Below are 22,993 nucleotides of genomic sequence, written 5' to 3' on the forward strand. Positions count from 1 at the left end.
CAGAATTTCCCAGTGGGTCCTTCCATCCTGGAAGCCTGGGCCCTTAGGGCTGGGAGGGCAGTGGCGGTGCCAAAATGTGACAACTTTTACAATGCCAAGGTGAAGGATAGCGCCTGACCCCCCCACTCTGAACCTAACTTGGATTTCCTGGCGGGGGGGCAGTGGTGCCAAGACATTTATTTGCAGAGAGAAAGGAGGCCTGGGGTCTGGGCTTTTGATTGGGAAGGGGGACTCCTATTCTCGAGCTTGGGAGTGGGAAGCCCATAGGCACCCCTCCCCCTTTTCTCGCCACCCACAACGCAAATTGCCACACTTCAGCCTTCACTGGGCTGCCTCAGGGGGAGAGGTAGCCATAATAACTTTATGGGTTGGTTTGTGGGGAGGGCAGGGCGGGGAGTCCTTGATGAGATCGCACAGCTGCCAGGAAGGCTTCATCAAATGTGTCACGCAGGTTCATGGCCAGAGTGTCAGTCCAGAAGGTGTTGTCACCCAGGTGCCGCTTCCTGGGCACTTCCCTCATGCTGATGGGGTAAAAGCCCTGGGGCACCTTCATTCTGTACGGCCATACACGTGGGTACAGCATGCGGAGCAGCACCTCAAAAGGCAGCCGCGGCACGGGCGCCACCCAGTGGCCGTCCACTGTGTGCAGCCGCGCACCGCCGTGCCCATCAGGCCTCACCTCCAGGAAGCTGCTGAAGTCGTGCTCCGGAATGGGGTCTGGATGCACGCCCAGGCGGATGCCCTGCGAGTGGCTGATCTGGGTGGTGGGGGTTCTGGTGGGGTTGTTGCTAACATTCCACATCGTGGGCCGCTTGACCGTGGGCTTCCTGTAGATGGGCTTGGGCATCTCCGTGGGCTGTGGAATGCATTGCAGGCGCGCCTCCACAGAGGGGTGGAAGCTCCTGGAACGCTGAGATCCCCGTTGCTCTGGGGTCTTGGAGAGGGCGGTGGCCTGGGCTTGCTTGGTATTAGAGACCAGAGAGTGGCCTGGGTGCAGCTTGCCGTGGAGCCACTTTCTGATAGCAGCTTCGCTGAGAATTTTGTGCTCTTTCTGCAACAACAGAGGGCACAAGAGAGTCATGGAGGCCTGCTGCCCTCTACTTCTGTGCAAGGAGGTCCTGTGGCTGTAGCTTTCGGAAACCACGGTCTGAAGGATGAGGGAAACTGAGTCTGATGGGAGGGAAACTCTGAGTCTGATGGGAGCAACACCTACCTTATGGGAGCTGGTGTTCCGATGGGGGAGACAACTTTTTCCATAAGGGAGCCCCTGGGCTGAGTGGGGAGACAAAGCACCTCTCCCAAAGGGGAGATCTCCAATCTGATGGGAGAGATATAGCCTCTGCCCTAGGTGAGACTCCAACTTGACATGGGAGACACAGTCCCTGCCCTAGGGAAAACCTCAAGCCTTACAGAAAGACAATTCCCTTCTTCTCCAAAGGAATCCACAGTCTGATAGTAGAGACATGTCCTGCCATAAGAGAGTCTCTGGTGTGATGGGGGAAAAGGCAAATGGGAAGTGCACACTGTATCCTTGATCCTGGAAAGAGAAAGCAGAAAGGACCGGATGGCCTGATGTGGACACACTTCTTGGAAGTGGTGGGCCTTGAGAAGTCATGTAGGGAGGATACAGTTGGCTGGCTCTCCAGGCCCAGTGGCAGCAACTCAATCTAGCTCTGTCCTTGCCTCCACGGAGCCTTCCATATGTTGTCATAGAACCTCCCCCACCACCATTTTCTCACTATCTCACTCCCAGACTGTTGCTAAGCAATCAGAGGCTTTGGAGATTGACCCAGCTCCAGGCGCAGGCTCTGATTGGGCTAAGCCAATCATAATAATTCCATCAGACCTTGCCCCAGACCTAAGTCAGTCAGCATATGGCTTTCCTTTAGTTCTAGCTAAAGGAACAAGAATGGACACTTCATCGAATTGAGGCCATAAGAGATGAGGGGAGATGCAAGGAGCTTCTGGAAAAGGTTAGAGCTACAGGAAACAGATGGGCCTTGCCTCCTCTGGACAGTGTGTGACTCTGAGGACTGGTGACCTTGACATCAGAGGAGGATAGGGCTGAGAACTGGAGAGAAATGGAGCTGAAACAGACCTGGTGTGCTGGAGTCAGCAGCCCCAAAGCCCTCCCCACTCCAGGATTCACTTAAGATTCCCAGTATCTTCTGAGTTTTTTGGGTTTTGCACCCTATGTAATTACGCCTGCTTAAAATCCCCTTTCCTCCCCAGCCAAGGTCCTTCACTGATGTGAGCCCCTGCCAAATCTTGTCAGCCTCCAACTTACATCTGATCCCCAGCTGCTCTGAGTTTTCATTCTCTGCATACATCATGTTCCCAGGTGCCTCTATGCCTTTCCATGCGGCTGCTCTTTATGCCTGGTTAGCCCTTCCCTCCTTCATATAGCCAAGTGCTGCGCATCTTTCAAGACTCCTCTTAAGCATCATGCCTCCTGACACCCTCCTGGACCCTCTCCTCCTTGATGGGCCTGTAACCTGCCTCCTCTGCTAGACTCTAAACTCCTTGAGCGTGGGGACCACATATTGTTCATCTTTAGACCTCAGGGTCTAGCAGGTTCCTAGCACAGAGTGAATGCCCAGTGCCTGCTGGAAGGAAGGGTGGATCTTTTTAACCAGAGTGTGAGCCCCAGTTACAGGCAGGGCCATGGTCTCATTGAAGGTTCTCATCCTGAAAGAGGCAGTACACTAGGAGGGGCCCAGAAATACTTGCGAATTTAAGCTTGCTTAAATTGGCTTTCTAACACAGGATAAGTCTTTTGACCAAAACACTGGCTTATTTAAAAGAGTGGTATTCCAGTCAGAGTACACGGTGGGAGTACAGGCGAAAGGGTGGCTCTTTCAGGGTGGGAGTGCTTCTAGCCACTCCTCCACAATATGTCTGTCACTGCCCCCTCTGCTCACATGCCTGGGTAGCAGCTGTCCCCTGGCCCCCCTGCTGTCCCCCTTACTTGATACTCAGTCAGGTAGTTGTGCTCCATGAGGGCCAGCTGGCTCATGAACGTCTTCATTTTCCTCATCTCACGGGCAAAGTCCTTCTTGTCCTTTTTCCACATGGCATCCTTCAAGAACCTGGTGCCAAGGTCGGGGCAGGGGTGTCATCCCACAGTGACAGAGCTTCCACCTGGGCTGGGAAGACTGGCTGCTGCTGAGAGCTTGGATGGGGATGAGGGGAGTGGCCAGAGGGAGATGAGCAAGACGAGCCATCCCCATTGCCCAGGGCCCTCTGGCTCCCTACTTCCTTTAGGTGAAAGAGGAAAGTCCTTGATGACCTGGTCACCACCCTCCTGCTGAGGAGCCAGGGGCCCCAGGGCAGGAAAGGAGGGCAGTGATCAACCCAGAGAGCAGGGGACCTGGGCAGACTTACCCCCCAGCCCAGGTGATGAGGTGATTGCCTCATCCAAAATATCCTGGGCAGTAGACGCATCCTCCAGCTGTCTGGATTCCCAACCCTCCCCTTAAAGGCTCAGCTGTGGTGAGGGCCCCAGGGAAAAGGCTGAGGGAGGGGAAGGGGGTGGGCAGGCTCTAGGTGGTTCTCACACTCTCACCGGGCACAGGCACGGTGGTTCCATATTTTGCAGAAGTCAATGGGTTTGTAGCCCATGGCATCTTGGGCATGGACATTGGCGCCACTCTGCACCAGGACCTTCACACAGTCCAGCAGGCCGTCACGGGCTGCCAGGTGCAGGGGCGTGGAGCCGTTGCATGTCTGACTGTGGAAGGCCCCGCCAGTGGGGATGAGGGCAGAAAGGAAAGACAAAGAGCATCTGCCCATCAGATAGATGGACACACCAGTTTCCGAGCCCTGCTCTACCATCAGTCCACTGGGTGATCCTAGCTATGTCTCTCCCTTTCGGCACCTCAATTTCCTTTACTGTAGAGGGAGGAATTGGACTAAGTGAACAGTAAAAATCTGACTTTAGAAGGTATGTGACAGTTAAGAACTGCTGGAAGGAGAGCTGGCTTCGTTCAGAGACCGCTAACCTCATCCACTCTTAAACCAACCAGCCCCCTGCCCTTTCCGTATGCCTCACCAGATTCCGTATGCCCACAAGATCTGCATGACCCGGGCCTAACCTCCTCGATCTTATCCTTTGACCTTGCCCACTCTTTCCCAACACATGGTCTTTGCATATGATGTTACCTCTACCTGGAACACTTTTCCCTGGCTCTTTGCATGGCTGGCTCACTCTGTCTTCAGGTTCCAATTTAAATGTCACCTCCTTAGAGGTGATTGCTTCATCCAAAATAGATCCTCCCCCTACCTGCTTTACCCCCTACATCATCACCCTGTTAATTTTTTTCATAACCACTTCCCGTGCTCTGTCAGGATTTTGTTCATTTATTTGTTTGCTAATTTACTGTCTGCTCCTGCACTAGAATGTCAGCTTCATGAGGAGAGGGACCATTTCTGTGACTCCAGCATAGTGCTTAGCACATAGTGCATACTTGATACTTTGAATGAATGCAGTCTTCTATATGCCATGCACTTTTCAGTGATCACAGTAGTCCCATGTGATAGGTACTGCTATTCTCCCAAGTTTCAGTTGAAGACACTGAGACAGAGGTTCCCAAACTTAGCTGCAAGCTAGAAGCACCTGGGGATCTTTTCTGACTTCCAAAGCCCAGGTCACACCACAGACCCATGAAATCACAGCCTTTGGATTGGAACACAGGTGTTTGTATTTTTTAATTTTTTTTTTTAGACGGAGTCTCACTCTGTCACCCAGGCTGGAGTGCAGTGGTGCAATCTTGGCTTACTGCGAGCTCTGCCTCCCAGGTTCACGCCATTCTCCTGCCTCAGCCTCCCAAGTAGCTGGGACAACAGGCACCCGCCACTACGCCCGGTTAACTTTTTTGTATTTTTAGTAGAGACAGGGTTTCACTGTGTTAGCCAGGATGGTCTTGATTTCCTGACCTCGTGATCCACCCGCCTTGGCCTCCCAAAGTGCTGGGATTACAGGCGTGAGCCACTGTGCCCGGCCTAATTTTTTTATTTTTTATTTTTTGAGACGGAGTCTCGCTCTGTTGCCAGGCTGGAGTGCATTGGTGCAATCTCGGCTCACTGCAACCTCCACCTCCCGGGTTCAAGCGATTCTCTTGCCTCAGCCTCCCAAGTAGCTGGGACTATGCCACCATGCCACCGGGCCAGGTGTTCATATTTTTTAAGCTCCCTAGGTAATTCCAATGTTCACCTAAGTTTGGGAGCCAGAGTACTAGGGCTTAGAGGTTGAGTGACTTGCCTAAGGTCCTGCTGTCTGCTAGCAAGTTGCAGAGCTTGGATGTAGACTAGGTCTGTTAAAGGCCAATCTTTTTTTTTTTTTTTTTGAGACGGAGTCTCGCTCTTGTTGTCCGGGCTGAAGTGCAATGGCACCATCTCGGCTTACCACAACCTCCACCTCCTGGGTTCAAGCAGTTCTGCCTCAGCCTCCCAAATAGCTGGGATTACAGGCATGCAGCACCACGCCCTGCTAATTTTTTATTTTTAGCAGAGACGGGGTTTCTCCATGTTGTTCATGCTGGTGTCAAACTCCTGACCTCAGGTGATCTGCCTGCCTCGGCCTTCCAAAGTGTTGGGATTACAGGCATGAGCCACCATGCCCAGCTAAAGCCCAGTCTCTTTACTACACCATGTGGATTCCTGACTGCTTTATGTGGGACCCAATCCTTGTCACCTCCAGCAGCCCCTCTGCTTGTCCTGCATGGATTTGCCTGCCTGGAAGTGGGGCCATGCCCGTGCCCGAAGCCTCCCTCCTGAAGCAGGCTGGACTCACGCATTGAGGGCTGCACCTTTCTCCAGCAGGTAGTAGATGCAGGGGAGGGCCACGGTGGTGTTGTCCCTGTGGATGACGAGGTGCAGGGGTGTCTGGCTATTGTTGGTCAGCAGGTCCACAGGAAACTTGTACTCCTCTACCAGGACCTGCAGGCATGCAAGCTTGCCCCGTTGGGCGGCGAAGTGGATGGCAGTGAAGCCCTGTGAGGTCCAGAGCAGGCAGGAGGAGGCTGAGTGGGACTGAGGTCCCAGGGTCCACAATTTATATAAATTTATTGGGGTTACCTTCACTCTCTTCCCTGTGTCCCCAGGAATGCTCACACCCTTTTGCTAATTAACCAGTGTGTGTTCATCAGCCCACCCAACCTCCCTGCCCCAAAAATGGTCCTTCCACAGCCAGAAGATGAGTTAAATTAGGAAGATCTACCCAGAAAACGACATCTCTTCTCCAGGTGACCACTCCGAGCAGCGTAGCGGGAGAGGGACCTTGATCTTTGCCCCCACACTCAAGAACTTACCTTGTAGTCGGTGGGGATTTCCCTGAGGCTCTGGTTCAGACAGAATCGCAGCCATTCCACGTTGCCCACAGCCGCCGCGAACAGCTGGTAGTAGCTCCAGATCACCGTCTGGTCGATCGCCGTCTGGTCGGACTCCCCCCTGGGGCTGGGGTCCGCGCGGGGCGGGGTTAGCGAGGCAGGGCGGCGCGGCGTGGCGAGGGCAGTCGCCTGCGCACGGAGGTGGTCTGCGAGGTCGGGCAGGGGCTGGCTGGTGGGCGGGGCAGTGGGGAAGCGACTCTGGGCCACCACCTAGGCACCTCTCAGGAGGCGATCCCTGGCCCCCGCCTGGCTCTCCGGGCTTCTTGGGCCGCAGCCTCCGCCCCCCCGCCCCCCCCGCTCCAGGCCCTGCCCATCAGGGAGGCGCTGGGCCGGGTTCTCCTTCCCCGCAGCCAGGACACCTTCTCCTGCTACCCACCTGGGCTGCTTGGACTCCGCGTCAGTCCAGGTGGCTTTCAAGGAGACTGTCGCGCGCTGCATGGAGCCACGTGGAGTTGGCTGCGGCCGAGCACCTCTCCCTTCTCCCCTTTCTGAGTGCCAGCTTCCCGAGCCCGCCCGCCGAGCGGTGCTGCCCGCGGAGGCCATCGCGGGGCTGGAACTCGGACCCGGGCCGGACGGGCTGCTCACCCACCCGCCGGCGCCCCGCCCCCGGGGGCCGCTCCTTGCCCGCTTGCGGCGGTTTCCCGGCCCCTTCCAGGCCGCTAAGGTTCGGCTGCCTCTCTAGCTGGAGGGGCAGATCCCGGGCGCCTCTGGGGACCCTGCCCGCCTGCCGCTCCCCACCCGCCGCTCTGCTCCCAGCCTGAGCCAAGACCCCCCCATTCAACCTCCCAGTCCTGCTGCCCGGGAAACTCAGCATCAAACACACAAACAACAAAGACACTTAGCTTTTGTTTCCGATTATCAAACTGATAAGTAGAAAACAGAAATACTCAGTGTGGAAATTAAAAATTACCATCCCACCACCCACAGAAATCATGGTTTATTGCAATATATATGCGTATCATGACTATTTTTTGTATCTCTTTTCGCTTATTAATAATATTATATTATGAGCTAGCGTGCATTGTCACTCCACATACTAAACGTACATTATGAGGCAACCAGAGCCCAGCGTCATAATGGATGTGCCATTGTTTCACATGTGCTGCCGAGAACGAAATGGCTCAACTCTGGTTGTTTTCTTAGAATGGATTCCTGGGGGTCGAATCACTAGGTGAAAGGGAATGAATATTTTTCAGCTGTCAATATGGGATTGCAGACTGCCTTCCAGGAAGGTTATTATTCACTTCCACTTCCACCTGCAGTGAAGCGGGTGCCCTGCACATCAGCAGTGTGGCTTTGGGCAAGTTACCTGACTTGGTTTCTGTGGGCGGCAAGCCACCCAGGTGCCGAGGCAAGAGACTGAAGGCACAAGCTGTTCCAGTATAATAAAATATATAAAACAACAAGAGTTATACTAGATCTAGATCATAGACATGATTATATATGAATATCGTTAATCATCAGTTTGTAGCAATTACTCTTTATTTCAATATTATAATAATCCTCGCTCTATAATCATAACCTAGGAAAAACCAGGCCATACAGAGATAGGAGCTGAGGGGACATAGTGAGAAGTGACCAGAAGACAAGAGTGCAAGCCTTCTGTTATGTCCGGACAGGGCCACCAGAGGGCTCCTTGGTCTAGCAGTAATGCCAGCGTCTGGGAAGACGCCGGTTACCAAGTGGACCGTGGTCTAGCAGTAGCATCAGTGCAAAGAAAAAGCACCTGCTGCTTAGCAAACCGGGAAAGGGAGTCTCCCTTTCCTGGGGGAGTTTAGAGAAGACTCTACTCCACCACCTTTTGTGGAGGGCCTGACATCAGTCAGGCCCGCCCACAGTTATCCGGAGGCCTAAACGTCTCCCTGTGATGCTGTGCTTCAGGGGTCACACTCCTGTTTCACTTTCATGCTCCATCCTGTACACCTGGCTCTGCCTTCTGGATAGCAGTAGCAAAATTAGTGAAAGTACTAAAAGTCTCTGATATGCAGAAATAATGGCGTAAGCTATCCTTTCTCTCTCTCTACCCCTGCCTCGGCTGCCAAACAGTGAAGGGCCCCCTGTCCGGTGGACACGTGACTCACGTGACCTTATCAATCATTGCAGATGACTCACACTCCTTACCCTGCCCCTTTTGCCTTGTATCCAATAAATAACAGCACAGCCAGGCATTGGGGGCCACTACCGATCTCTGCCCTCTTGGTGGTAGTGGTTCCCGGGGCCCAGCTGTCTTTTCTTTTATCTCTTTGTCTTGTGTCTTTATTTCTACAATCTCTCGTCTCCGCACACGGGGAGAAAAACCCATCCACCCTGTGGGGCTGGTCCCTACAAGTTTCTACAGCAGCAAAATGGGGATAATAGCACCTACTTTACAAGGAATGAAGGAATGCAAACAATGAGAATGGTGCTAGCAGAGAAGCACTACCTGTGAATCTGCTATTACTCAAAGAAGAACTATTCAAACCATTGCTAGCATCAGATATTAGGATTTTAAGTAAACGTTCACTAATTTGGTAGTGGAAATGATGTTCTAGTGTGGCTCTTTGATTACCAACAAGGGTTAAACATTTAATTATCAGTGGTTTTGTCTTCTAGGAATTCTTTTACTCACGTGGTTCTTTGAGGGCCTTAATGTGTTTCTTACTGATCTGTAAAACTTATTAGCATAGTGACCCTTTATGTATGTTATATTTGTTGTCAATATTTTCCTCAGTTTGCCTTTTGACTTTTTAGAATATATAGTAGCTAAGCAATAACTGTTGCTTGAATCAGTGTTGTCTTACTGAGCCATCCACATTCTCATCCCTTCTCAACAGGAATGACCCCAAGTTTATAAGAAGGCTCCTGTGGCTGCAGGGTCAACTCTGGGCATATCTGACTACATCACTCCACCCCTACCACAGTCTCTCCTCTGTACCCCAGCATTCCAGGTATTTCCCCTAAGAAAAGGACAGAAGGTCCCCTAAGACCACAGTGACCTGCAGAGAGGGACAAGAATACAGATTATCCATCCAGAATCACCTTTCTCCCTTTCCAGGATACTGTCTTCTGAGAAGGCACTTGTCCCCCAACCCCAGTAGCCAGGACTCAGCATACCTGGCAAACACCTTCAAAACTAGCAAATCATGCTGGCTATCTGCCCCAGGTAGGGCCTTAGCAACTGGCTTCAAGTTGAGATAAAGTGACAGTGCTTTTCAGGGATAAAGTTTGAGGATTTCCTGGGCTATTGTTGCTTCTGGGGTGTTAGGATTCTAATAATGACAACAGGACCCTGTGTATGTGGTGGGGTTGAAGAGAGCATCTCAGTACCTCTCCAAGTACATCCTCACTATCTTGACCTGGGATATCTTACATCTCTATACGAGTGTTTTGCAACCCTGGCTGTACAAACACCAATGCAGGGGACTTACCCCTACAGATTCTGATTAATTCATCTGGTTTGGGGCCTGGGCACTGGTATTTGTAAAGTTCTCCGGGTGATTCTTGTGTGTAGCCAGGGTTGAGAACCACTTTAAGGCCTTTCTGCCTCAGTCAGGGAGGCAAGAGGCTGCAGGTGATTTTGAGGGAGAGGGGTCAATAGAGTAAGGGAGGAAGAAACAGGAAACTAGCAGAGTCCCCGGGAGGAGAGAATGTGTTATCCTAAAGACACCTTGGCCACAGCCACGCAACTGGACAAACATAACGCCTGGTGGAACAACAGAAGCTGGACCATGAGAAGGGCAGACAGCAGAAAATGCCCAGAGAAAGGTTTGATTTCTTCTTTGGAAGGTGATGGTAAGGGTGTGGCTCCAGTTTAACTGGTTCTACAGCTCTAGGCAAGGGAGATGGAAGGCTGAGGGGAGCAGGCCCACCAGGGAGAAGTTGGGGGAGAACCTAGAGAGGCGCTGTCTGCACACTCCAGGGCCAGTGCGCAAGGCCAGATGCTCCTCATCTGTTCTCTAAACCACCTCAGGATCCTCTTGAAGCTTAAGCTAGTTTAGATTGAGCTTCTGTCACTTTCAACTGAAGCCTGACTAGTAAAAACTCCTGAGGTTAAAGCCTCTATTGGGTAAAAGAATTAGGACCAGTGGGATAGTCCCAGAAAAGAGCTGTGTGGGCTAGGGGCACTGTGAAGACCCAGGGGACATTGGAACCTGGCCCTATGCTGTCTTCCAGGAGGAGGAGTGGTACACCCCAGAGAAATGGCCAGGTACGTGAAATTAAAGAATTATGCTTGGAGTACTGAGATCCATTTGTTTGAGAAGGGACACACCCTAAGATGGGCCTAGGCTGTGGAAGCTGACACTTTCACTGTGGCCAGGCAGCGTGCTCGCCCATGGATGGCAGCAGGGTGGGGGAACTTGGCTGTGAGAATTGGGAGTCCTCCAGTGGTGAGTCTGGGTTCTGGCTGTGGTGGTAATGGGGTAAGAAACAGGACTTTCAGAACAGCACCCTGGAGTATCCATTTGGAAGGAAGTGGATTATGCTTTTGGGGGAGAAAGAAAAATTTGAAAGACAGGTTCTAACGGGTGGGAGAGGGAATGTCTGCTTCTTGGGACCAGATCTGGAGGAAGGCAGGTATCTGGGTGCCCACTATATTGTAGGGGTGGGGAGGTCTGCTCAGGACAGGAACCCTAAAGAACAAGTCATACCCCTTAAATCAGATTTACATTGAGGGAAAACAGGACTTCACTATGAGAGCCTGTCCAAGTCCCTAAACAAACAAGCAAACAACAAAAACAAGCCCGAGAGGGGGGAAGGGAAATCAGAATTCAGAGTTACTACAATATATTTCCTAAAAAGTTTAATTTTCAACAAAAAACCATGAGATATACAAATAAACAGGAAAGTATGACCCATACATAGGGAAAAAAAGCAGACAACAGAAACTGCCTATGAAAGAGGCCAGATATCAGCTTTAACAGACCAAGACTTCAAAGCAGCCATTATAACTATGTTTAAAGAACTAAAGGAAACTATGATTTAAAAAAGTAGAAGAAGGTATGGTGACAATTTCTCAACAAATAGAGACTATCGATAAGATAAACCATTAAAAAATAATCCAATGAATTCTGGAATTGCAGAGTATAATAATTGAAATGAAAAATTCACTAGAGAGGAACAATGGTGGATTTGAACTTGCAGAAGAAAGGATCAGCAAACTTGAAGATAGGCAGTAGAGATTATGCAATCCAAAGAGCAAAGAGAAAAAAGAATGAAGGAAAACAGAGCCTCAGAAAAAGTCGGGGGGCACCATTAGGCACACCAACATATTCATAATGGGAATTCCAGAAGGAGAGATGAGAGAAAAGAGCAGAGAAAGTAATTGAAGAAGCGATGGCTGAAAATTAGCCAAGTTTGATGAAAAAGATTAATCTACACATTTAAGAAAGCTCAGCAAACTCCAAGTAAGTTAAACATAAATATATCCACACCTAAGCTCATCATACTAAAAATGCTGAGAGACAAAGTTTTCAAAGCAGCAAGAGAAAAAGAACTAATCACATTCAAGGGAACCTCAGTAAGATTAATAGCTGAATTCTCATCAGAAACAATGGAGGCCAAAAGGCAATGGGTAACATATTCAAAATGCTGAACAAAAAACAACTCTCAAGAATTTTATATCCAGAAAAGCTATCTTTGAACATAAAGGCAAAATAAAGACATTGCCTGACAAATAAAAACTCAGAAAATTTGTTGCTAGCATCCCTGCCTTACGAGAATTACTAATAGACTCAGGAAGAAATGGAAATCTGAATAGACATATAATAATTAAAGATAATCATTATTATTAGTAGTAGTTAGTAGTAAAAACTGCCGACAAAAAAGTCCAAGTCCAGATGTTTGGTGAATTTTACCAAACATTTAAAGAAGAATTAATACGAATTATTCACAAAGTCTTCCCAAAATATAAACGAAAAACGAACAATTGCAACTCATTCTATTAGGCTAGTATTACCCTGCTACTAAAATCAGACAAAGACATCACAAGAAAAAAAAATTACAGACCAATATCTCTTGTGAATATAGATGCAAAAATCCTCCATAAAACACTAGCAAATCATATCCAATAACCTATTAAAAAAGATTGTGCACCATGACAAAGGGAATTCATCCCAAGAATATAGGTTTGGTTTGATGTCTGAAAATCAATATAATGCACTATATCAATGGAATAAAGGATAAAAAACCATGATCATCTCAGTAGCCCAGAAAAGATCATTTGACAAAATTCTACACCTCTTATTATAAAACACTCAACAAACTTGGAATAGATTGAACTTCCTCAACTTGGTAAAGGAAATCCATGAAAAACCCACAGGTAACATCATGCTTAATGGTGAACAGCTGAATGACTTCCCTTTAAGATCAGGAACAAGACAATGGTGTCCACTCTTGCCACCTCTAGTCAACACTGTGCTAGAGGTTCTAGCCAGGGAAATTAGGTAAGAAAATGAAATGAAAGGCGTCCAGATTCAAAAGGAATAAGTAATACTATCTCTATAGATTACATGATCTTGTATACTGAAGACCCTAAGGAATTCATTTAAAAACGATTCAAAGTAATAAATTAGTTCAGCAAGATTACAGAATACAAGATCAATATAAAAAATCATTTGTATTTCTATACAATGAGCAATCTGAAAATGGAATTATGAAAACAATCCCATTTACAATAGCATCAAAAAGCATAAAATACTTAGAAATAAATTTAAGAGAAGAACAAAACTTATTCCCTGAAAATTATAAAACTTAGTTGAAAGAAATTAAAGAAGACCGGAATAAATAGAAAGATACTCCCTGTCCATGGATCAGAAGATTTAATATTGCTAAGATGGCAATACTCCCCCAATCAATCTACAGATTTAATGCAGTTCTCCTCGTAATTCAGGCTGGCTTCCTTTTAGAAACTGACAGGTTGATCCTAAAATTCATGTGGAAATTCAAGGGATCCAGAATAGCCAAAACCATCTTGGAAAAGTGGGAGCACATCCGCTTCCCAATCAAAACTTATTACAAATCTACAGTAACTAAGAAAGTGTAGTAATAGCATAATAATAGACATATAGATCAATGGAATAAATTTGGAGTCCAGAAATAACCTGTCACATTAATGGTCAACTGATTTTTGCTAAGACAATTCAATGGGAGAAAGAATAGACTCTCCAAAACATGGGACACTGGAACATCCATATGCAAAAGAATGAAATTGGAACCCTGGCTCACATAATATAAAAGATTACAATGGATGAAAGACTTAAATATAACAGTTAAAACTGTAAAACTCAGCCGGGCGCGGTGGCTCAAGCCTGTAATCCCAGCATTTTGGGAGGCCGAGGCAGGCGGATCACGAGGTCAGGTGATCCAGACCATCCTGGCTAACACGCTGAAACCCCATCTCTACTAAAAATACAAAAAATTAGTCGGGCGTGGTGGCAGGCACCTGTAGTCCCAGCTACTCGGGAGGCTGAGGCAGGAGAATGGTGTGAACCTGGGAGGCGGAGCTTGCAGTGAGCCGAGATGGCACCACTGCACTCCAGCCTGGGCGACAGAGCAAGACTCCGTCTCGAAACAAAACAAAACAAAACTGTAAAACTCAGCTGGGCTTGGTGGCTCACACCTGTAATCCAGCACTTTGGGAGGCCGAGGAGGGCGGATCACTTGAGAGCAGGAGTTTGAGACCAGCCTGGCCAACATGGCAAAACCCCGTGTCTACTGAAAGTGCAAAAATTAGCCCAGTGTGGTGGTGCGTGCCTGTAGTCCCAGCTACTCAGGTAGCTGAGACAGGAGAATCACTTGAACCCGGGAGGCAGAGGTTGCAGTAGCCAAGATCATGCCACTGCACTCCAGCCTGGGTGACAGAGTGAGACTCCGTATCAAAGCAAAAACAAAAACAAAAAACTATAAAACTCTTAGAAGAAAACATAAGCATAAATCATTGTGACCTTGGATTAGGCAATAGGTTCTTAGATATGACACCAAAAGAAAAAATAAACAAGACATCATCAAAATTAAAATTTTTTTGCTTTAAAGGGCATCATCAAGAAAGTGAACAGACAACACACACACAGAATGAGAGAAAATATTTGCAAATCATTGGTAAAGGACTAGAATTGGTATGTCAAATATGTGAACAAGTCTTACAACTCAATAATAGAATGATAACCCAACTTTAAAATGGGCAAAGGACGTGAATAGATATTTCTCCAAAGAAGATATACAAATGATCAATAAACATGGGAAAAGACGGCCAACATCATTCATTGTTAGGAAAATGAAAATCAAACCCACAATGAGATACCACTTTGTACCCACTAATATGGCTATAATAAAAAGGACAGATAATAAGGGTTGCTGAGGATGTGGAGAAATTGGAACCCTCATCCACTGCTGGGGGAAATGGAAAATGGTGCACCCACTTTGGAAAGCAGCTGGCAGTTCTTCAAAACATTAAACCGAGTTACCATCCAACCCAGCAATTCCACTGCTAGTTATCTACCTAAGAGAAATGAAAACATGTCCTCATAACAACTTTCACAGGAATGTTCATAGTAGCATTATGCATAATAGCAAAGAAGTGGGAACAACTCATATGTCCATAAACTGCTGGATAAACGAGAGGTGGTATATCCATTCTGTGAAATATTATTTGGCAATAAAAAGAAATGAAGTACTGATGCGTGCATGGATGAACCTTGAAAATATTTTGCTAAGAAGCCAGTCACAAAAGACCACATATTGTATGTTTCCATTTATATGAAATAAAACAGACAAATCCATAGACAGAAAGTAGTTTAGTAGTTGCCTAGGGCTGAGGAGTGAATGGATTGTGGGGAGGTGTTGTGAGGTGAAAGCTAAGAGTGTAGGGTTTCTTTTTGTGGTAATGACGATGTTCTAAAATTGATTGTGGCCATGGATGCACAACTCTGTGACTATACCAAAAACTTCACTCTTACAATTGTAAATAAATTGTATAGTATGGGAATTATATTTCAATAAAGCTGTTATTAAATAAAAACAACTCTTTGCCCGGCAGACACCCAAACCTTTCCCCAAGATGGCTATAAATTATCTTGGGATGGGAATGGGGAGGGCATCCTTTGGTCCTAGCTCTTGATCCAATAATTCTGACGTCATCTACAACGCGTTTACCTAGAAATGAAACTCAGCTCTTTGCTGAAGTCCTATCCTCCCAAACCACCCTTATTTCCCTTCCTAGGAAGCATTCATGATTTCACTGTTGATGGGGAAGGGGAGACAGAGGAGGGACTGGTATTACAAAAAAGTTGGCAGCTTTCAAAGGAACATCAGGCAGCCTAATTTATAGAATACTCTTCACCCATTTCTTAACTGGGGATCTTCAGTCTTCTGCACTCATACCCCCCATGTCCTTCAGGCCCTCTCCCTAGCAGCTCTCCTCCCTTCCTGTCTGGAGCAAACCAAATTCTACCTAGCATCTCTCAGGCAGAGCTGTTTAGAGTCACACACATCTTCTGTGGCCTTGGTTGTCCCTTCCAAGGCTCCTGAGCTCATGTTCCACATGAAATTTATCAAGATATTTGTGTATTTATTTGTTTGTTATTGAGACAGGGGGTGACCCTGTCTCACTCTGCTGCCCAGGCTGGAGTGCAGTGGTGCCCTCATGGCTCACTGCAGCCTTGACCTCCCAGGCTCAAGTAATCCTCCCACTTCAGCCTGCTGGGTAGCTGGGACTACGGGTGTGTGCCACCTAGGTGATTTTTAAAAATTATTTTAGTAGATACAGGGGTCTCACTATGTTGCCCAGGCTGGTCTTGAACTCCTGGGCTCAAGCAATCCTGTCTCAGCCTCCCAAAGTGCTGGGATTACAGGCGTGAACTATCACACCCAGCCTATCAAGCTATTTCTTTCTTTCTTTCTTTCTTTTTTTTTTTTTTTTGAGACAGAGTCTCACTCTTATTGCCCAGGCTGGAGTGCAATGCTGCCATCTTGGCACGCTGCAACCTCTGCCTCCCAGGTTCAAGCGATTCTACTGCCTCAGCCTCCCATGTAGCTGGGATTACAGGCATGCGCCACCACACCCGGCTAATTTTTTTTTTCTTTTTTTTGTATTTTTAGTAGAGACGCGGTTTCTCCATGTTGGTCAGGCTGGTCTCAAACTCTTGACCTCAAGTGATCCGCCTGCCTCGGCCTCCCAAAGTGCAGGGATTACAGGTGTGAGCCACCGCTCCAGCCCAAGCTATTTCTTAAGGAAGATAGTTATCTCCCTAAGAAAAATTCTATTGTCAACTGTTAAGACATTAATGCAGCTTTTTAAAAAAATTTATTTATTTATATGAGACGGAGTCTCACTCTGTCGCCCAGGCTGGAGTGCAGTGGCACGATCTCAGCTCACTGCAACCTCTGCCCCCCACGTTCAAGTGATTCTTCTGCCTCAGCCTCCCTAGTAGTTGGGATTACAGGCGTGCGATATTACACCCAGCTAATTTTTTTTGTATTAGTAGAGACGGGGGTTTCGCCATGTTGACCAGGCTGGTCTCGAACTCCTGACCTCAAGTGACCCCCGCCTCGGCCTCCCAAAGTTCTTGGATTACAGGCATGAGCCACCGCGCCAGGCTTAAATTTAATTTTTTTTTTAATTTTTTTAAGAGACAGAGTCTCGCTATGTTGCCCAGGCTGGAGTGCAGTGGCTATTCCCAGGCACGATTCCGCTATTGATCAGCACTGGAGTTATGACCTGTTTGGTTTCAGACCTGGACTTTTTCACCCCTCCTTAGGGAACCCGCTGGCCCCCGTCTCCGGGAGGTCACCATATTGATGCCCAACTTGGTGTGGACACCACATCAGCATAGCGCACGACAGGCCAGAACTCCTGAGCTCAAGCGATCCTCCCGTCTCAGCCTCCAGAGTAGCTGGGACAACAGGCTCAGCCTCCGCGCCGGGCTTTTTTTTTTTTTTTTTTCTTAAATAGGGAGAATAGTTTAATGAACTCCGTGTACTCATAACCCCAGCCCCCGGCTTCAACAATTATCTTTTCCTTTCATTTTTATCTTTCTTTTGCCAATCTTGTTTTCAACAAAGATAAATTCATCTCAGTTACCTTTTATTTTTATTTTGTGGGCTTTTAACATAAAAATACAGATGCTCCCGTCAGAGCAAGGCACCGCAACCTTCGGTTCTTCCGCAGCACCGGGAGTCGAGGGAGAGGCATGGAGAGCGGGAAAAGGAACCGAGCGAGGTAAAGGGATGGAGCGTGCGGCAACCCCACCACCTCGGAGCCAGCGGAGGGCGGAGGGCGGCGCAGAAGCCTCTGGTTGGGTGGCGAGGGAGGGGAGACCCGGGAGCCCGGGGCAGGTTCCCTGCCGGTGTTGGGGTGCCACGGCGAGCGGGGCTAGAGCGCAGTGTCAGGCGCGAGGTCCTGCAGCGCCCCCTCGCGGGAGTAGAACTCGTCGATCACGGCCTGCGGAATGCGCTTCAGCATCTCCTTGGGGAAGATGCGCAGCAGCTTCCAGCCCAGGTCCAACGACTCGAACACCGAGCGGTTCTCGTAGGGGCCTAGGGACAGAGCGGGAGGGTGTGTTAGGAAGGTGTGTGGGGCGGAAGGAGGGTGAAGAGGTTACTGGCTCCACAGCAGCGACGCGCCTTACCCTGGTTGATGAAGTTCTTCTCAAACTTCTGCAGGAATTCCAGGTAGAGCAGGTCCTCAGAGGTGAGCGCCTCCTCCCCAACTACTGCCTTCATGGCCTGCACGTCCTTCCCGATGGCATAGCAGGCGTACTGGGGGAGGGGCAAGGCGTCGGTGGCCGCTGCGGGCTTACCACGGGAGTCCAGTAGCCCCCAACCTGGCCACACTCGGACCCCGTTCGGAAAGGAATTTTGCCAGGACAAAAACTTGTCCTTCAGGTGGGGCTCAGGCCTTCAGCCTCGGAAACTAGAGGACCTACCAGCCCCCGGGCCCTCTCCTCCTTACCAGCTGGTTGGAGACATCCCCATGGTCCTTTCTTGTCATGCCTTCCCCAATGGCTGACTTCATCAGCCGCGACAGGGAAGGGAGCACGTTGATGGGGGGGTAGATCTGAGGGAGAAGAAAAAGGGAGTGGTGGACAGCAGGACTCAAGATTTGCTCTGCCTGTCCCCAAATTGTTCTCAGGAGAAGCTCCTCACTTATCCTACATTCCGAGGGGTCAACAGCCACACCCACCTGTCTTATCTCCCACAAATTCTAGGGCTTGGGCATGCAGCTGTCTTATATGTGGCCCTAGACAGAACAGTGGAGGGGCAAGGTGACATGGCATTAGTTAATAAAAGGCTCAGTATTTCAAAACTTTTGATAATGTGGACGAAAATCACTTTGAAGCTTAATGGTTAATAGCTGCAAAAAAAAAAAAAGCCTGCCAGGCAAAGAGAAAAACCATCATAGGGGTCACCGTTAACCTACACACAGGACGGATGTGTGTCAGTTAGCCGTTGTTTTCTGCCCATCAAAGCAAATAACTGGAAAGGGAAGGCAAATAGTATTTACTATCTGCCAGATGCTTTCTATATGCCAACTTATTTTTATCCTCCACAATGCGTCTGGGTGATATATTTGATTATTCCCATTTTATGGATGAGGAAACCTAGGATCCAAGAGATGAAATTATCTTCTCAAGATCCCAGAGCCAGGTAAGCCAGATTCTGCTCAGGCCTGTCTTCTGTCTGTGAACCATGCAGTCTTCCCTGTGGCTGTCTCCTGTTTGAGGTTCGCTTTGGCTGGCCCCTCCTAATTCATGCCTGGGGGCAGTGAAACATCTGTTCCTCAGTGTTTCTCTGGGCTGAGAGCAGGAAGTGGGCAGGGACAGGGCAGTACCTGTCTGTTGTGAAGCTGTCTGTCCACGTAGATCTGTCCCTCTGTGATGAAGCCCGTCAAGTCTGGGATGGGGTGGGTGATATCTACAAGAAAACACACTGGCCTCAGTGTGGGTGGGGCCCAGGTCTCCAACCACTCAGGGCCACCTGGGTTCTGTTTCCCTCATGGGAGTGATAGGGATGTGTGGGGGGCATGGATGGTGGAGGAAAGCACGGTGTCTATCTCGATGGAGGAAAAGTGCTGCTGCACATCTGTGCAAAGCAACGTGGGCCCTTTAAGTGTCTGGTTGGAAAACGGAGGGCAGGGGAGCTCTGGAGGGTAGTGGGCTGTGAGGAGGCTACCGTCATTGGGCATGGTGAGGATGGGGATCTGCGTGATGGATCCTCCCCGACCCTCCACGCGGCCCGCCCGCTCGTAGATGGTGGCCAGGTCTGTGTACATATATCCAGGAAACCCTCGGCGCCCAGGCACCTCCTCTCTAGCAGCAGAGACCTGCAATATCCATGGGCACTGGGGTAAGAAAGGGGGTGAGAGGCTGAAGCTAGGATGGGTGGGTGGGAGGTTCAGTGACCCTGTGAGAAATGGAGTGGGGGGCAGGGGAGGAATGGCCAAGCTGAGACCAAGCCCTGGAACTCATGGGAGTGGGGCAGGCTTGGGTGGACCAGCTCCCCTCTATTTGCTGGGTGACCCTCTGGGGTGTCAGGCTTAGGGAGGGGTAGGGAGGAATCTGACACCCCTTGCTAGCCAGCTCACCTCCCGCAAGGCCTCTGCATAGGAACTCATGTCCGTCAGTATGACCAGCACATGCTTCTCACACTGGTAGGCAAGGAATTCAGCAGTGGTCAGCGCCAGGCGCGGGGTGATGATCCGCTCGATCCTGGAGGCGTGGCCAGGTGTTTAGAGAGCCTGGAGGCCTGGGCTAATGCACCACATAGCCTGGGGGCTGAGCGCAAGGTGAACTGGGAAGCTGGTGTTGTGCATAGTGGCACAGGAATGGATAAGATGAGCCCTTGCCCCCATCCCCTGGACCAGGGCCATGGTTCCTGGGAGTAGGCAGACTCCAACACACACCTCACCTACTGTCCAAGGTAGGAAAGGGGACAGAGGCTGAGGCCAGGAGGCAAGTTGGGTGGGAAAAGCCAGGCAGGGCCAGGAGTGCCTGATGAAGATGAGAGTAGCTTTTGTCCCCTGTGGACTGAAGGGGAAGGACTCTGGCATATCACCCTGTAGATGAGTTGGGGGCACCTGCTTTAGCTCTGTCTTATCCTAGGGCACCCACACTTGGGTCAGCTGGAGCACCCTCACTCTGTGTCCTCTGGATGGTTTCGTCCCTCTCACTGCTCCTCTCACTGTCCCTTTCACTGCTCCAAGCACACCTAACGTGCTCGTCCCTATGCTTGCCAGCCCTACGAACCCTTCCCACGTGGAGTGCTCCTGAATACCGTAGCTCAGCTTCAGACACTGTCAGTTCCCAGCTCTGGAGCTGTGGCTCTTCCCCTTGGGGATGTCACCAAAACCTCCAGAATTCTATTATCTGCTTTCTGGAGTACCCTCCAGAAATACCCAGGATAGTTTATTAGAATTGTTTTCATCCACCTGACCCCCAGATCTAAACTCCCATTTTCTACACTTTTAAAATAGCAGTTTTTCTAAATAAATGTTTAGGGAAATGATCTTCTTGGGGTGACTTTGTGGATGTGACACAGAGATGAGGAGCCCTGAGTTGGAATGGTGGCTGGACATGGGTTGTGGGAAGAGCAGAGAGCACAGGCAGCAGACAGAGTCATGGTCTGGCTCCCTCTGTGAGTTTTCCCTAGCCCTTCCCAGGCCTCAGTTTCCCTAGCTACACAAAGAGGGTTGTTCTCCCAGCTCTGGCCTATGGCTGTAGTTCTGGGATGCCCTGGAGCCCTGGTACTGTAGGTCTTGGAAGGGGACGGGGTCTGCCCACCTGAGGGCAGTTTGGGCATCAGGGAAAGCTCACGTGGGGTCATTGGCCAAGTTCAGAAAGAGGCAGACGTTCCCCATGGTTCCATTCTGCTCAAAGTCAGACTTGAAGAATCTAGCTGTCTCCATGTTCACCTGGATACACAGCAGGGTGGGCTGGAGTTAGGGTCCTGTGGCCTGAGGGCAAGGCCTGGCCCCTCCCAGCTGTCCTCAGGAAAGCCTGTGGACTGACCAGCTACCAGTCACTGGGGGTGAAGGCACCATGGCCACGGGGTGACCCCGCGGCTGGAAAGGGCAGGCACTGGGTTTGCTGCCCCAGTCCTCACAGGGCCTTGTCAGATCCCCCCGGAGAGGCTGAGACTTCTCTAAGTCCAGCTCTGCTCAATGCCATCCCTGCCCCTCCTGTCGCCAACTGCTGCTCTGCCCACCTCCCTGGCCTCCCAGGCCTCCCCTTCCTGAAGCTGTCTTTTTTCCCCCAATCCCCTGGCTTCTCCTCCTTCAGGCCACCCAGGGCCCATCCTACCACTGTGATTGCCTTTGGAACACCCTGAGGGACACATGGCCCTGGTCACTGCTCCCATCCTCACCCCTCCTGGCTGGCCGGGACACTGATGGCTTCCCCATCAGATCAGGTCATGCCAGGGGCTGAGGGAGACAGGCTGCCTGCTCACTGCCTCCAGAACTTGCCAGTCTGCTAAGTCTTCTCACCCCCATGGCTGCAAAGACGATGGCAAAGTTGTCGTCATGATAATCCAGCACAGCCTTGGACTTCTTCACCAGCCCCGCCTGGCGGCAGATCTGAGCGGCAATCTAGGAGGACGGCAGAGTCGGAGCTGACCCCCGCCCCACTGAGCACCACTGGCTCATGGCCTTTGGTGGGAGGGATCCAAGCCCAGAGAGGTCAAGGGGCTGCCCCAGGTGCTACAATCTTTCCTGGGGTGGGGTTGGGAGTTATTGTGGGCTGCTAGTGGGCTGGGGGTGCCTGACACGAGAGGCAGGACAGAGTAACAGTCCCAAAGAGCAACTACCTCTTTGGTCTGGGCACCTTGGCACAGGGCAGCCCCATACCCCTCCACAGCCTGCTGGGGGCTATTTGGGCACAGAGTTGCCCTGGGCCTGCAGTCTGTGGGCCTCCAAGACACCATGCCCAGAGCCAGGAAGGAAGGGTCACAGTAGGGTGGGGGCACTTATGCCTTCTTTCTGATCACTCAGGCCATTTTGAGTGGTCAGGGTGCTGGGTGGCTGGAGGAGCATCTAGAGACCTTTTCACAGCAGCTGCTCTGAGAGGAAGCGGCTGTTCACTGTTGGTGGTTGAGAGAAGCAGGAGCGGGTGAGTAAGATGAGTGCAGGGACAGTGGTAAGGGCTGTGAGCTCCCCCAAGCAGGACTTTCTACTCTGGGAGCTCCCCATGGGCTCCCTCGTTTGGGGCAGCCTGAAGATTGGACCTGGAGGAAATCTGGTGCAGTCCTGAGTCCGTGAGCTGCCAGTCTCGATGCTGGGACCCTAGCCCTGCCAGCCCCTGCCCGCTTGGCACAGGAGCTGTCCTCACTGGCCCAGCAGCCCCAGCCTCTGCTCTGTCCCCCCCCCAGCCGTGCCTGCTGGCCCTGAAGGCCTCACCTCATTGTGGGGGAGACCGGCTGCTGAGAAGATGGGGATCTTCTGGCCACGGGCAATGCTGTTCATGACGTCAATAGGAGAAATGCCCGTCTGAATCATCTCCTCGGGGTAGATGCGGGAGTGTGGGTTGATGGGCTGGCCTGGGAGAGGGCCATCACAGAGCCATGCTCAGGGGTTCAAACCCTTCCCTGCCCTCCTCAACACTGACCCCAGACTCCAGAGCAGCACTGTTTGACGGAAC

At 50.2% G+C, this 22,993-nt stretch overlaps 2 protein-coding genes across 5 annotated transcripts in view; both read right to left on the reverse strand.

Annotated features, from left to right (window-relative positions):
• Positions 1-320: 320 nt before the first annotated feature.
• On the reverse strand, positions 321-7,131 carry ANKRD53 (ankyrin repeat domain 53). 4 transcript variants are annotated; one of them, XM_055241519.1, is made up of 6 exons: positions 6,763-7,131; positions 6,309-6,453; positions 5,792-5,991; positions 3,566-3,730; positions 2,969-3,089; positions 321-1,051 (listed from the first exon to the last, which is right to left on the reverse strand). In XM_055241519.1, the coding sequence occupies exons 1-6, from the start codon at positions 6,927-6,929 to the stop codon at positions 362-364; spliced, it is 1,488 nt and encodes a 495-aa protein (XP_055097494.1). In that variant the 5' UTR covers positions 6,930-7,131; the 3' UTR covers positions 321-361. The 4 variants fall into 4 exon arrangements, with proteins under 4 accessions (XP_055097494.1, XP_055097492.1, XP_055097493.1 ...); XM_055241517.2 differs by having other exon boundaries at positions 6,309-6,555; positions 6,763-7,067; XM_055241518.2 differs by having other exon boundaries at positions 3,566-3,784; positions 6,763-7,063.
• A 10,293-nt stretch (positions 7,132-17,424) lies between these two features.
• The window catches only part of ATP6V1B1 (ATPase H+ transporting V1 subunit B1), a 29,375-nt gene continuing 23,806 nt past the window's right edge, over positions 17,425-22,993 (reverse strand). Inside the window, exons 6-14 of the mRNA XM_055242722.1 lie at positions 22,753-22,892; positions 21,844-21,945; positions 21,173-21,270; positions 19,945-20,068; positions 19,533-19,683; positions 19,192-19,274; positions 18,313-18,417; positions 17,990-18,119; positions 17,425-17,897 (exon numbers count right to left, since the gene is read on the reverse strand). Coding sequence (XP_055098697.1) covers positions 17,734-17,897; positions 17,990-18,119; positions 18,313-18,417; positions 19,192-19,274; positions 19,533-19,683; positions 19,945-20,068; positions 21,173-21,270; positions 21,844-21,945; positions 22,753-22,892 — 1,097 coding nt within the window. The 3' untranslated portion in view covers positions 17,425-17,733. The remainder of the gene's footprint in view (positions 17,898-17,989; positions 18,120-18,312; positions 18,418-19,191; positions 19,275-19,532; positions 19,684-19,944; positions 20,069-21,172; positions 21,271-21,843; positions 21,946-22,752; positions 22,893-22,993) is intronic.

Source organism: Symphalangus syndactylus, chromosome 14 (genome assembly GCF_028878055.3).
Source record: "Symphalangus syndactylus isolate Jambi chromosome 14, NHGRI_mSymSyn1-v2.1_pri, whole genome shotgun sequence".
NCBI lineage: Eukaryota > Metazoa > Chordata > Mammalia > Primates > Hylobatidae > Symphalangus > Symphalangus syndactylus.